The sequence below is a fragment of the Tenebrio molitor genome, chromosome 5, assembly GCF_963966145.1.
Source record: "Tenebrio molitor chromosome 5, icTenMoli1.1, whole genome shotgun sequence".
Classification (NCBI taxonomy): Eukaryota; Metazoa; Arthropoda; class Insecta; order Coleoptera; family Tenebrionidae; genus Tenebrio; species Tenebrio molitor.
The window spans coordinates 6,231,073-6,246,777 of record NC_091050.1 but is presented as its reverse complement, the minus strand read 5'-3'; the positions used below and the strand labels follow the sequence as shown (position 1 = coordinate 6,246,777).

At 33.8% G+C, this 15,705-nt stretch overlaps 1 protein-coding gene across 3 annotated transcripts; it reads left to right on the top strand.

Annotated features, from left to right (window-relative positions):
• The first annotated feature begins 710 nt into the window (after nt 1-710).
• Nucleotides 711-14,671, top strand: LOC138130815 (uncharacterized). 3 transcript variants are annotated; one of them, XM_069047489.1, is made up of 6 exons: nt 712-988; nt 10,509-10,959; nt 11,987-12,097; nt 12,346-12,420; nt 13,822-14,028; nt 14,089-14,671. In XM_069047489.1, exons 1-6 carry the CDS (start codon nt 833-835, stop codon nt 14,166-14,168), a joined length of 1,080 nt encoding a protein of 359 aa, XP_068903590.1. In that variant the 5' UTR covers nt 712-832; the 3' UTR covers nt 14,169-14,671. The 3 variants fall into 3 exon arrangements, with proteins under 3 accessions (XP_068903592.1, XP_068903590.1, XP_068903591.1); XM_069047490.1 differs by lacking the exon at nt 12,346-12,420 and having other exon boundaries at nt 713-988; XM_069047491.1 differs by lacking the exons at nt 11,987-12,097; nt 12,346-12,420 and having other exon boundaries at nt 711-988.
• Nucleotides 14,672-15,705: the final 1,034 nt, after the last annotated feature.

The following is a 15,705-nucleotide window of genomic DNA, read 5'->3' as shown; positions in this document are numbered from 1 at the left end:
AATTCGATTCTGCATTAATATACATATGCGTTTTTGTAGTTAGGGTTAAGTATTAACTCTACTTAGTAAGAGTAAGGCAACAGAACGAAATACATATTTTCTCAACAAATTGTAAACATTTTTCAAAAATAATTTAAATAATTTTTTATTTATGTAATAAATAGAATGTTTAAATTTTGATCTGTTGCCAAATGACGCTATAGGATTTACCGGCGCCGTGTTTATTATAGATAAAACATAAATAAAAGATACCCTATCAACGTTATTATCGCAACTATGTTAATAATAATCAATAGATTTGCTATTACTATTTACTATTACTCTATTCATAACCATACGGAGTACTTTTTCCTATACATATAGTGTTCTGTAGAAAGTGGTTTACATAAAGCCCAATAGCGGAGCTAATTGCAAACAATAAATTTGGGGAAATTGTTCACCTTCAACAACCCACATGAAATTAATTATATGCTTTTACATCCATAAAAATTTTTACACAGTTAATTAAAATTTTCTCTGCTTGGCGAAATATTGTAGGACCAAAATTCAAAAAATTCCAATTTTGGCAGTGCGTATGCGTAACGATCCGAATGCTTTCCTGCAAATTCTGAAACTGTTAGAACCGGAGTTTTTCCGGGCGTAAAATCGCAAATTCCGGGGAAGTGCATCGAGGAGCGCATATCGCTCCTAACCACAACCACTCGAAGGTATTCCCCACAGCTTAGTCTCCTACCGCTCGCTGCTGAGACAACATCACTCACAATCTCGTCAGTCGCGCACATCACATTTGCTAAAGCACGTTGTTCTGATCATTTAAACATTTTTTTGTGCGATGTTGGTGCAAACTGAGGGTGACGCCGGACCACCGGGACGGCCCTCCGGCGTCTTGGATTCCCCGATCTTAGCAAGAGTTGAGCGCGTTCTGCTCCGGCACGAAGAGGGTTTGAACAGGGACGGGAGGTTCTTCGCGAGGCCCGAATACACGCAGGTAAGGACAACTGAATCAAAGAAAGGGAATTGGGAAATGGATTGACGCGAGGCCGCTGAAGACTTGTTCGCGTTACAGAGCGATACAGCAATTTACTGTCAGTTTACCTTCGAAATAAATACACAGTTTTTCAGAGGCGATTAGCGTTAAATTTGATTAACTGTTCGTCGCGTTTTGAATTAGTTTCGAAGTCATCAACGAATGCATACATAAAGAAACCGTGTAATCTCACTTTACGAGGCATAATTATTTTTTAACGAACAACCAAAAGTGAACCACTGACGTTATGAATTTACAAATTTGGGAGTCATTCGTTTTTTGTTTAAAAGGCCGTAGAGATTATATTTGTATTTTTTCCACACGTCGATAATTTTTCCTATAAATACAAGAAAAACATGCTAAAACCATTAGTAGAAGAAATGTATAGATTTGACGTTTTGCTACTGATTAAATGTAAAGATAGATTTCCAGTTTCCATGTTGTAAGCAGTTTTAAATCAAGATTTACCGTAAGTAAAAACATTCAATGTCACTCAGAAACATAATAAATATAATACATACACAGTATCTTGCTCAAGGATATTGTGGAATCCTGAACTCAAAAAATTTCAATTTTCTGTATATTACAGTGACATCTGCAAAATGACCAAGTTACCGGAAAGACTACTTTATTATGTAAGCTCAACCATAAAATTGAGATTTTGAGAATTGCATTTCATTTTTTAGAAATATCCTATTTATGCCGTGCCTGAATAAAATTAAATATTTACATCGATTAAACGAGAGATTTCCAACTACTACGGGTTCATTTTTAGTGGTGATGATGGTATCAAAATAGCACGCAACTTTAGTTCTGACAATTTCAGATACATTTGCAGAAAATATCAATACAGCAATAAAAACTCTTAGCCTATATTACGGCCCCGATATTCTGATTGTTGTCACACCTAGTTTCATGTTGCCAAATTTATTTTATTCAAATCTTGACGGGATAACGTGTATAAATATTTACAAATATTTACAGATTTGTATAACAAATTTTCTGCAAAATATTTGTGTGACAAATCGCTTGAGATTGTAAATTTCCTGCGTCTCATTTGTGCTTCCTACTACATTTTATTCCATCTATTGATACTATTTATGTTTGATTAACTTCTCTTGCGGGTTAAGCAAGGAAGGTCAAGTTATTTCAGGCTGTAAAAATCATACTTTGATAAGGATCACGCGAGTTAAAAGCTAACGATTTTGTAACAAATAAATTCCACGATGATGTTTTGTGTATCGTAATGTGCGAAATTTTAAATACACCACATGTTATTATTTCATGTCAAAAAAACAACGCTATAAAAATGTACCAGATGGTGCAAGCATTTTCATGGCACAATCAAAGCAGTCATTTTTATTTTTACCATAGCAGGCTATCAAACACTTTCAGCTAATCGGGATAAAAAAACATCCAATTGGGAATGATAAATACCGTATAAAATAGAGTTTCTGAGGTGAGCAAGAAAACAAATATTTGCTTGAAAACGCAACAGGAGGCTATGATTAAATGATATGTAATTTAGCAAATAAAAATTTTGCTACAATTTTTATGTCAAGTAAAAGATCATTCGAGTAAAGCTTAGTTTTCTGATATTTTAAATAACAGAAAATCAGTACGGTTGTAATTGTTTATCGGAATAATGGTTTTTACTTGTCTCTTAAAAATTTCTCGGTGCTTAATGGAACCATATGGATAGACATTTAAACGATGAATCAAATCCCTAAATGACGAATTTTCCACATGAAATTTCACGTTTGACTAACTACTGACGACACTGTCGACTACTACTTGTCTGTAATCGTCTTTATTTATTTCCTGTAACGTCAATAAAAACTCGGAACCCAAAATACGTCAGTGATTTAATTTGCCACATCGTTAATAAAACGGATATTTCGATGAAAAGTGTTCGCATTTCGTCCTTTTTTATTCTCCACTCCTACGGATTTTACAGAAAAAATCCACACATTACGTAATTTTTTGTAAAGTACAATACGTAATATAAATGTTCACACAACACAACCTCCAATTGCACTTTACCAAAACGAAATTGAAACAGCCGAGTTTGCATAATCCACTGCATGCAGTGCATCGAGGTTATGAATAGTCAAGGGTTTATTAAAGACAATGTTACATTTGCATTCATAAGATCGAAATTGGCATTGTTTTTTAGATTGCCTCGTCATTTATGCGTCCATATTAAAAATTAAACTTGAACAAGTGGCGACTTTTTTGGGCGCCCTGAATATGTCACCGGTGTACCCTTTTCCACTGAAAATGGCATTTGGCCAATACTTATCAGGAAGACCAGTTATTGTCGAAATCCCATTGTGCACACAATTCCACGAACCTTTTTGATAAGGTAAAGTGAAATTGAAGTCCAGTCCACCTGTAATTACATCGTCGCAAATTGTAATTTCTCACTTTCTTGCAGAAACTCGTGGTCTCTCCTTGTCGGAAAATGCTTTGGAGAAAGCTCATTGCGAGTACGATAATTGTAACGCGTAGCTGGGTTTCGTTTAACTGGCGAGTAATCACACCTTACAAATTTAATTTGCTAAAAACAACGCCCATGTCGCGACCTTCCCCATAATCATTTAGAGATATTTATGTGAAATGCGAAAAGGTGGATAAAATGGGATATGGCCGGAAAAATGTAGGTAATCTCTTATTCAATGACGGAGTAATTTGCATTGCTTGAAGAGTATAAAACAGGTCGAGAAGTGACATTAATATTTCAGCAGCCATTAGGGTGGAAAACGCCCATTTTCCACCCCTATCACTCAAGACTGAATATATATTGTAATGTAGTACAAACAGAAACTTTGAAATATACACTCACCGATAACATTTCAACTAACAATCGCCATTGGAATTCAGGGACTGTACGCACCCTCTTAAAAACAAACAGCTCTCGTCAAACTTTTCTGTTTCAAACTGAGCCTTCACTGACTCGCAACTATAAATTCTAATTATGTTTCAGGCTTAATAATACCACCCACTCGTTTTGCTACAATTTAGATTTACTTAATAAAGAAAAATGAGGAATTAAAACTATTCAAATTTAAGCCCAACCGTGGTACAAGACATTATGCAACAAACTCATTTTCTAATTTGTAAGACTCTGTTTTGCGATGTGAAGCTGTGATCAATTTACTTCAGATTTCGAGATAAATTGCTATACAATATCTGGTTGGTGCAAGTAATATTTATACATATTACCCACTAGCGATTATGCTCAAAATTATATGTTTAGGTACGTTAACAAACAGATTGATATCATAATCGCAAATAACATTTGATTGTGAATATGTACATTGAGGAAAAATTAAAAACGTTCCACATTCTTTATGACACGAATCAGCCACCACCACAGTTACACAACTTAATCTATATTAATAACCTTTAAAAAAATAGGTTGTTTATCTAAAGTTTATATACGCTGCAACATTTTACTTGATTAGATAGAGAGAAGTTGCAATTGTTGCACTCCTGAAAAAAAATCCATTTAAAACAGAATGAAATAAAGGCGTCATATGTGGGGCGAACAGTACGATAAATTTTTAGTTTGACGACTTTCAAACGAACCAATTTCTATTTTCAATGGACAGTTTTGGCGAACAAAAGTAGATGCCTATAAATGGAATGCAAGTCATGGATAACGATGGAATAAAAGCTATATAGAAGTCGAGGTAGCGAATTTCTCTTCTTTAAAGTGAATTAATAATGAGTTTGGTGATAATTACATTGCATTTGCATATTTACAACTCGTACATATTGAAACATTGTCTCCCAGTGCGACCTAAATAATTATCAAAATTCTAATTGCGATTTAACTAACAACACGACGCAATTTGATTACTACGCTCTAATAGACTTTTCCAGGTTATCGGGGTTTACCAGGAATACGATAATCTCCAAATGATAAGGCGCCCAGAAAAAAAAGTTGAGGCCAGATGCGGTTGCGGTTCTAAATTTATTAAGTTTTGTCAACATAATCTTTCTTAGTGGGAGATAATTATCTCTCTACTGATCTCATAATGCAAAAATGAAGCCGACAATGGGTTTTATATTAAATTCGATGAAACACACGTGTCGGTTGATAAAATAAAATCGATGACTTCTTTTATCAATTATTTAAATTCAAGCTTGAAACATTTCCATTTTTACAGAAAACTACATGAGGTCGACCGGAAGCTTTATCATGAATTTTTAAACTCTGCAAACTCGATAACATTTCAACATATTACAACGCAACTTTCTATAACTGCCGACTTCGTTATGCACATAATTATTTAAAATAATAATTATATTTTATTAGTAAGCATTTCATTGCTTACATTCGCTTTGAACAAATTAGCGTTTGAAGATTTTTATTTTATATGTCGCATGTAGAATTGTCATTAACTAATTAATTAATCAACTAATTAATTATCGGACAAAGACTGACATGATTGTCTGTCTATATCAACCGACGTTGAAAAGATTTATTCTCATTGAGTGTCACCCGTTGCAGTTTTACGATGTTATTATCCTTTTCATTTAAGTGCTTTATAATTGCTGAACAATATAAATATAGATAGATAAAGAAAAACATAAATATTTTGCCGCGTTGTCAATAACATTGCATTTATTAAAAATTACCGGTGAAGATGACCTCAATAGAGTGCTACAAGTTGTAGTCTACTTTGGCGCAATTATCAGTTCAATTAAAAGGGGAAATGCTTTCACACAATTTACGTAAGTAATTAAGCAATTGCCTGCACAGACTATATTTTTCACAAAATCCTGAACAATGTACGCGAATTTTCCGTCTGTTTATGACATAAGCGCGCTAGAAATGATTCATCAGCGTTTTAACACCAATCAACTCATTTAACACCATGATCTTCTGTCATTATTAAAATTAGTGTAGACGTTCCGTTGACCCACCCGCAGAATTTATTTGGAATGCTCAAGATGACTAGTTCGGATTGAGGAGCCTAGACAACAATGACGAATAAAGATGAAAAGGGGACGAAGTGATTGCGCTTTCTTTTGCATAAAGTAAGAATAATCGTAACTCCTCAACCGTCTATTTGCATATTTTGTGATTCATTCCGATTGCAGACTGCGGACAGTGTATATTTAGCCTTGCTGATGACCAATTAGCCGTCATGAATGACAATGATGCAAGCCCAACCTATAGAAAAAATAAGGCTATGAAGAAAATTCATACACTTAGGTAACAAGCGAAATGTGACAGCTTTTTTAAAAAAGAAACTGAAATGATCTTTCACATCAACTACCTGATGTTACGAAATAGAATTCGATTCACGAGTTAAAAGTTGTTTCGGTCCCTTCTTTTATCTAATGAATATGAGATAACAGGTCTTAAATCTCCTGTGTCGATGGGATTCTAACGACTTGTTTCAGGAATATTGTAAAAAATGAAGTACACGTAACCTTATCTGAAGTCCAGGCACGTATTTTCTAACAGTGTTAGTCCGGGTAGACCGACGAAACTTTCTTTCATATTTTACCCATTAATAAAACTTTCGTTGTTGACCGACTTCCAAATTAGGATCTATACTTGATCGACCTTATCGGTTACAGATTTGCATAGAGTTTGGCAATCTTGTAATATGTCCAAGTCGAAATGTGTATAGGTAACTGAATTTAAGTCAGTCTTGCATAAGAGTATTCTTGTACAGCGAATCCCAGATACCTGCAGTAGGAATAGAAATGTTTAAATTTCACATGAAGAAGAACGAGACAATGCTGAAGGTCTTCTGTGTTCATAACACAACGTGCTATCAAGCTGAGATAAACCACAGTGTAATGACCCGCTTCAATCCTAATGTTAACCTTGCAGAATTGCCTAATTCCTGAGTTGGCACCGCATAAAAACCATTCGCGAAATCAAGAAAAGCACGTAAAACGGAAGGATGTGTTGCGAAATTTTATCGCGGAACCACGGACATGAGTAACTTGGGTTCCAACTTAACCGCTGACAGATTTATGCCGATAGTAAAGAACGTTGCTCATTATTTAATAGTAGCAATTAAATGATTCACATCATTTACCCGGAGGCTAGTCGAATGTTAATTGTCAAATTTCCATTTTGCGAAAGACCAACAAAACCATAATTAAGAGATAAGAGACAATTTGTTGTCGCACGATTATTGTGAGTTCCCGAATGGGATAACTGTAAAAGATGTGATACCTACTAATTAAACGTAAACAAGACACCATTCTTGCTAAATGGCAGTCTTTGATGTGGTTATTTGGTCATCGCCTTGACCACCTTGCGACATTCATGCCAATTGTGAAGATGCAGTATGTGTCATCCTCTAGCGGAAGGACGATGGATGTGCTGAATGTCGATGAGTCCAACCTGTTATTGGACACCATAGAAAAATTGCAGCGATTTCCTGCACGATTGGTAAAATCGCAATTGTTGATAAGTCCTACGCAGTTACCATTGTGTCTACGTTAATATCTGACACCCCCACGATCCTACTATGAGTGTACAAATGATGACACATTGTTAGATAAAATAAATGCCTACTAAATTTAGAAACTTTGGGAAGTTTTCTATGAGTGTACTTTGGTCTATTTTTTACGACATTCGGTGAAAGAAAAATTCTCTCTAAATTCGTATTCGTATTACTCTTTAATAAATGTCAACGGACGTCTATAAATTTCACAGTATAGGAGCACCTTATGTAATATTTCAGTGAAAAGTAGAATTTTAATTAACATAAATTTCATCGCATTTGCAAATTTTTATGCTGCTTTTGCTACATACATAGAATGTTGTTGCTTTTTTATCGTGTTGGAGTTTTTTAATTTCGAAAAGCTTTAATGGCGGTCATTGCTCTAGACAGTTTAGCACAACAATGTTTTCCGAAAACGACGAAAACTTAAAAATACCCAATGCAGAATTCAGTCTGCACTACAAGCTATTGCTTTTAGAGATTTATTAAAACACTTCGAAATGTGAAGAATGCAGACTGCATTCATATAAATGCAGTTCCTCGTTTTAACCAGTCTTTATATCTCGAGGAATCCATTTGCGGACTATTAGATTTCTATTGGAAATTTGGAAACGAGAAACTAGACGTCTAGAAAAACTCTCTCAATTTTTACGTGGATGGAACACGTCATACAATTTAACAGTTTACTTTATTCTCGTCTTTCTTGTGAAAAAAGTAGCGGTTTTACATGCACCATGTTAACTAAAATGATAAACAATAATAAACAGAATGCCGCCCGTTGTTCGTTATCAACAGTGATAATGACGAAGGAAGGAAGTTCTGGCTTCTGACTTACATACATTTTTTTCTATTTTTAAAAGTGCCGTTGTTAATAATTGTTGTTGCGTTTGTAGCTTAATTGCTACACAAGAGAGATAAGGATGTCTGCAGAGGATGCCACAAGAATACATTTAGCAGGGTCGGATTTACATAAGGACCAGGGGAAGCTTATAGATCTCGAGGTCTAGAATTTATAACACGACTAAAGTTGACATAAAGTATGTAAATATAGAAAATTGAAATAAGAAAAAGTTGCAGACAGCTCTTACACTAAAAAATGAAAACATATATTTATGCGCCCGGCCGAAATAAAAGAAGAAATAAATATGCTAATGCAGTAATAGAAGAATCCTTTACGTTTTATTGCTCTTTTATTTGAATGTTATTGAAAACACAGTCAGTTTACAGAGTGAATAATTTATTGGACTTTGCTTTCAACGATGAAACGAGGCCGAACGCATTTCACACAAAATACTTTTATCAGCTTTGATTTTTTTACTTTCCAAAAAAATGCATATGATAACAAAGTTATTTCTTTTTTCTTTGATCGCCTTCAAATGTAACATTTAACAGGAAGCTATATATTTTTATCAAAATGCAAACGCCTCGTTGGTTATTATATCACATAAACGCGTTTGCCACTTGTTTTTTTATTGGAACTTGAGAGGAATACAAATTGCTTCACATTGAAATACACAGAATGGAGTTCTGTTTTAACACTACGAGGAGGACGTTTTTGTCCTAAAGCAATAACATTTTTAATTGCAGGACCGTCTTTATTTGCTTACTTTTAAATATAGAGTTATGTAATTTTTTGCTGGTATTGAACACATCCTTGTAGTTCATGTGTGAAAGATGACTAATAAGAAATACAAGACGAAACCGTAACAATACGTAATTAAATGAATAAATTAAACAACATATCCTGGTACAAATGGATGTTGTTGGTCAATAAAAACGTGTTCACTTACAAAGATAATTTTTAAAAATGTGCAGATACATATTTACTCTTTTATATATTTTTTTTGTATCGTCTCCAACATGTTTACCTATCTAAATCCTGTTGTGTTCGTGTAAAAAAAAATATGAGAGTTTTCTGTAGTGACATTTACATGTACAATTTTGACGTCCATTGCAATGTATGTGGGCATGGTTAAAAGTTCAATTTACTCTAATAACCTAGATAAGATCGATCTTTCATTATTAGAAAAAAAAACATACATATTTAATTAAAAGTGAAATTTTTCAAATTAACATTTATGAATATGTAGGAGATAACGCAAAAAGTGCATTTCTTTATGGTGTTGTATTTTAAACCTCTTTACTAATTATTCTAACTGCACCTGTAACTTCATATTTCCTGCACATACTCGTAAGTAAATGCCACATAACTTAAGCAAGTGTCTAAGTGAGTTTCTTAATTCGCTGATTTGTGTATTTTCTATTTAACATTTTAAAGCGGAAAGTCAGGCCGATATAAATTTATAGACCATTCAGAACTTCTCAATAAATAATATACAAAACGATAAAAGTTCAGCGGAACCGGTGAATATATTCATTCGTTTGAGAAATATTTCTGTAGGTGCCTTCGTACATTTTTCTGTTCGGAACTGGCGAATCTTACACCATAAATAACAACAAGAAAGTTTTTCGAACAGTGATGATTAATTATCACAAATTTGCAAATAATTTATGCAGGATAAAAAAATATATAGTGGCAACTCTCCACGGCAGTTGCATAAAATTCAGTTTCACTTTAATTTAAAAGTCACATGGATCGCAGTTTTCAGATCCAATTTCGCAATTTCTAATTTATATTGGTTCGAATGAGATTTAGACTTGAGGCAAACCGGATGCAAATCGGTCGAACGTCTTCCGGGACAACGACCGCAAGGCATTTTTATCACGCACCACAAGATAACTACTTTTGGTATGTAAAATCCAATAGAATTCTGCGAACGCTGTATCGACGTACCCGTTCTCGTTTCGTTTGGTAATACTGTTTATTAATGTTTTCCCGGAGCCGTATACATGACAAGAAATTGCGAGCAGTATATTGTAGTTCCCACGGGCGTCCTAAGTATGTTCGTGGTGGCTGGCTGGGGACGGCTATTTAATAAATAAGTGAAACGTCCTTTCTTAAATATTTATTCTAAATTTCGAAACGATGCTCTTTTCAGTCTCTTCTTTCCTCGAACTTCGGAAAGGAGTCAACTGCCACCGTTAAACGGGGCCTTCTTTGGCAGCAACGCAAGAAACTCTTCAGCAGATGGAAAGAACGCTACTTTATTTTGACGAGGGATTATCTGTACTGCTTTCAAAGAGCTTCCGGAGCCGACAAAATATCAGAAATGGGTCAGTTTCTCTTCAAAGTCAAGTTGGTTGACATTGAACGAGTCGAATGGGAGAACAAGAAGACTTACAGCACAGTATCTTTGGTTCTGGGCAGGGACGGAAAAATTTACTTGAGAACACCGGATGGACTAGAAGACTGGTTCGAATTGATCGAGGAGTGCATGATGATGAGTAAAGAAAGGAGGAGGGCACTGAGGCATTCGCACGATGGAAAATCAAGAGATAACAACAATACGGGCTCTTTGGGAGACTGGATGCTTCCTCATCACAAACTACGTAAGACAAATTCTCTTATCTTGCCGTAGAAATGCAGTCGATTGCGAAACTAATATGGTTCCTCTTTCAAATTTTATTATCACACTCGTTATCTTGTAGACTTAAACGTTAAGGTTGCTTGCTAGTGGAATGTAAAAGGTATACAAATATAAAATTTCGAACAGATAATTGGTAAATACGGCCAATATTTCGAAATATCTATCTACAGTCTGTCTTAATGTAAAAGTCTCTTTTTTGAAACGAGTGTCATTTACTTATAGTTTCACTAAATCGGAAAATAAAGTTTGCACTGTTAGTGAAATCGAAGTAATTGACGAGAATGAAAGCATGTAAAATTAAAATGAATTCCTAAGCTTTAAACGGTATACAGGTGCTGTACAAATATAGTCAATCGAAGTGAATAGCTTTGAATCTTTTTGTTGTTTGATTAAAGAGAGTATTCCGCGTATTTTATGGGAGATAATGTCAGGAATTTATGTTAGACGACGATTCTAACAAACTTATCGTTTCTCTAATTACGTAATATCTCATGATAATGCGTGTAGAAAATATAAAGATTATGTAATGCAGTATATTCAAATAAGAGCAGTATACATAGATTTGATGTTGTTTCAAGAGAACTATTCTATCAACACGTGGTGCACTTAATTTTTTTTTTAAATTATTTACACTCGTCCTGAAAAGTGATTGTTAGATACTATGCATTATCTGTTCAAAAAATTGGGAAATACGATTCACATTATCACCGTATTTGCGTGGATTCGTGAAATGTTGCACTATAACAAATTTTCAAGAACGGAAATATAAAGTAGCAATAAAGAATGAATCACGATCGTAGGTTTTCACGCATCTACATAAACTTAATTCGTTGTATAATTCTTAGAAATTCATTACAAACCTTGCCAAAGATTATGGTATGATGTAAGAATTATTTACCAATCGTTTTTTGATAGACAGTATTACTGATTAATTGTGAGTTAGCTTCCGCAACTTCTCGTGATATCTTCAGGTATTTATTTTATTGCAGCGATGAGGCAATTACCCACAGATAGTGTGAAACAGGATACGGTAAGAAGACGCGAGTGGACCCCCAGCGATAGGGATTGGGAGCATCCTACCCTCGATAACAGACTATCTCGTAAGTGCTTGTAAAATAATCAATTTTCCCCATTTATAATCACACGGTTGTTTAATCATTTCATTCTATTTCACCATCGCAACAACCGTAATGCCACATAATCATTTTGAATCCTGACGCTCGCTTTTTTTATACGATATAATTTTGTGCTCCTGCTTCATGAACTTGATCATTTTTGGCTTCTCATTTCATTTTTTAATTCAACCCAAATCTGCACGCGTTTAACGACAGAGCTTTATTTTTATTAGGCAAAAACTGTGCATCCAAAATTAACAAACCAAAGCCTTGGAGATACCAACCATTTTCCTTTCGAAAAAAAGAAAGTAAGTAATTTTTAATTTTGACGAAAACGTCAAGCTTTTGTGCCGTTTTAAATGTTGTCGTCCGAACTACCAGTTCACGAGTTTTCAGATGAACGATCACACAGTTACATTTTTTACATTCCAATAATCACAAATTGGGGGTATTGAAAAATGTCTGCAATGTTTCTTTTTTAAATTGTATTTTCACCGTTCAACAACGATTACCAGTATCCTTGCGCTTAATTTAAAATAATTTATAGTCAACGTGAACGCAACGTGTTCTGAAAATGTAATCGCCGTTTTCTTTATTTTCACACTCAGAAAAGTAGGTATGATTGTCGAGCGGACTTCGTGATTAGCCATTTGCACAGTTTTGTTACTGTTTCATTCTTACAGCTGCAATAACGGTCTAGCTTTCATATTCTAACATAATGTACGGAATATGCCGAAATTTCTTTCACTTATAGACGCCTCTTTCATTTGTAAACTCTCATGTCAGCATTGTTTCATTGCAACATACTTCCATATGTTCATTTTAACAACTACACACAAATATAAAATATCAGATAAAATTTAAAGTATTTTATGAACGACTGTAAACTGACTCGAATAAAAATCGTCGCTTATTTTATGGAATTTCTGGTCCACTCTTTGTGAAAGCAATTAGGACTTTGTCAGAGCCAGTATGAAATAAAGGTCATACTTTCCCTTGCTGTGCTCGCATTTTATGTACGAAACATGATGTAATTACTATAACTTGCTTCAAGTACAACAGGTGTTACAGTTATGGCAACTTTTATTATGATTTACTTTGCCACTTCGCACAGGTACCCGTAAATGTGATACTTTTTACGCGAGATGTATATTCAGGTTCCTTAACCAACCGCAAATACGGTTTATGGTAATGTTTTTTACAATCCTAGATTTATCCTCGATTTAATTACTGTGCGGAGATCGGTGAAATGATAAGGAGTAGGTGCCTATTACTGCAGGCGGCTTACAGATCTCGACAAGACTAGGAATAGATAAAAATTTATAAATTATGCGTTGCCTAGAACACTTGCACATAACTGTTAAATTTGCAGTTTCTTCTATGAAATTACCATCCCAGCGTTACGTTAACTTTACTTCCACACCTCGTGGATAAGTATTAATTACAGCCTTAGTACCGTAAGAAATAATAACTCAAGTCCAGTTGAATCGTACCTGGCAGGCACATTTTCCTTTTAAACATGCATATATTTTAGAAAAATTTTGACAAAATTAGCGTGTTTTGTTATAGCTTCTGATGTAGGTATTGTTAATGGATTATTTAAAATTACTGTAAAGTTCTTGTGAAACTCAGTCTGCTTGTGCGAATTATCTGTGTTCATCCTTTATGTCTTGCTTGTTAACGTATTAATTTCTATAATTTTTTTTCAGTTTTAACTGACATCGACATAAATACGTACGACGATAGCACTCTCGAAGCCCCTTCTATAACGTCTTACCGAATGAATCAAGATGTATTGTGCGTTCAGCCTCCTTCGCTCAGGGGTATGGGTTCCTTCCGTTCGACTAGAGAAACTTCGAATTTCTCAAAACGGAACGTTCCTAATGTACACGAAATACCATTTATAAAATTTAGGGGTGAGTAGGACTGCGTCAATTTTTAAGCTGGAAACTAATAAGATGACTTTTTAATTTCAGAACGTTCCTATAGTGATATTCAACGGGAAGATCGAAGATTATGGCGTGGTTTACCAAGTGATAACCGCAAGTTTCATTAGACACCTCAAAGTGTAACGCTAGTCACTAATTAAGTCCTTTTGTTGGCATCGAAACTGCCAGAAACCTTGAAAGAACACAAAGAGAATGTCTATAATCACCATATAATAAGTCACGTAATATAAGAAAAGAGAAAATTTTGATGTTACTGGATATTACTATGTTGCTTACATTGATCGCATTGATTCACTTATGTGAATCGTTTATTATCGAATAATTTTTTTATACAATTTAGTTTTGTTCGAGTGTATTTGGAACACAATATTCGACTAGTTCAGTGTGGTAGCCGTTTCTTATATGTAGAAGACCAAAGAACGCTTAAATTGTTTATGCTTATCATAATTTAAAAATTTATAGTATTTATTATTTATAACTTTCACATTTATATTGTATCTGGAAATGATCCAGAGATTTTGTGTTGTTCTAGCATTAGGTGTTACTTTTTTTAAAATTAATTATTGTATCATCCGTAAGCATTTCAAATAAAATTTGGAATCTGCGTGGGGTTGAGATTATCATTACCACTTATATATTTATTTTATTAGGAGCATTCTTTTACAAATTTATCAAAAAAATCAAGGAATAAACAGAAATATAAATTCTGTGATAATTGACTTTTTGAACTAACAAGAAAATGCAGTTAAATTATAACATTTTTCCATTACTAAAGAAACAAAGTTACATTTTAAATTATTTGTTATGAACACTAAAAAGATTAACAGAAAAAATTATTATGAATATAGAGAGAAAAGGGAATGAAAGAAATACAAATAAACAGATTTAGTAAAAACTGTTCGATTCAGAAAAAATATTAGGTAGGTAAGTTTAAAAAAATAAAACAGAATAACATCCGGAATACAATAATTACAATGAAATTAATACTAGTAAATCACAAATATGTGTTTAATCATAATCCAAAATGTGTAATAAAATTTTTAACGTGTGAAAAAGTCCTCAAAACAGTCACGCTCGTATTGTTGTATTTAATTAAAGGAAATAATTGTTAATTTTCAAGGTCATATATGTATAATAAAGAAGTAGTGTGTTTAAAATAATAAAAAAATACGGAGGACATTTACTCTTTTAACACAATTAACATTCATGAAACTCTTGATACTGGAGTTTAATGCAGAAAATGTAAATTTCCCAGTTACAATGATTTTGTTTGTATTATGTACCTTAAATTTACTTCCTGAAGAACAACTTGCCTTGATAAACTTTATTGTTAACTAACTAGTGATTACGTTACAGCTGAACTGGCAGAACTTAGTAGTACCTATAAAGTGTAAGACCTTCATTTACCTTTGTTTTAGTTGTAAATTGCATTTTATACATTTGGACCAATCAGATTTGAGCATTTTTTACCTATTCGTCAATTAAATCTTGATTACACAGAAATTCTTGTGGACGTAGTGATTTCCGGAAATCAGGCACGGTGCATGATTTCTGTAAATAATTTCTTCACGAAGTAATAAACAAAATTAAAAAGGCCAAGAGCTTTAATGGGATTATTATACGATGAAATATCCAATTTTTATA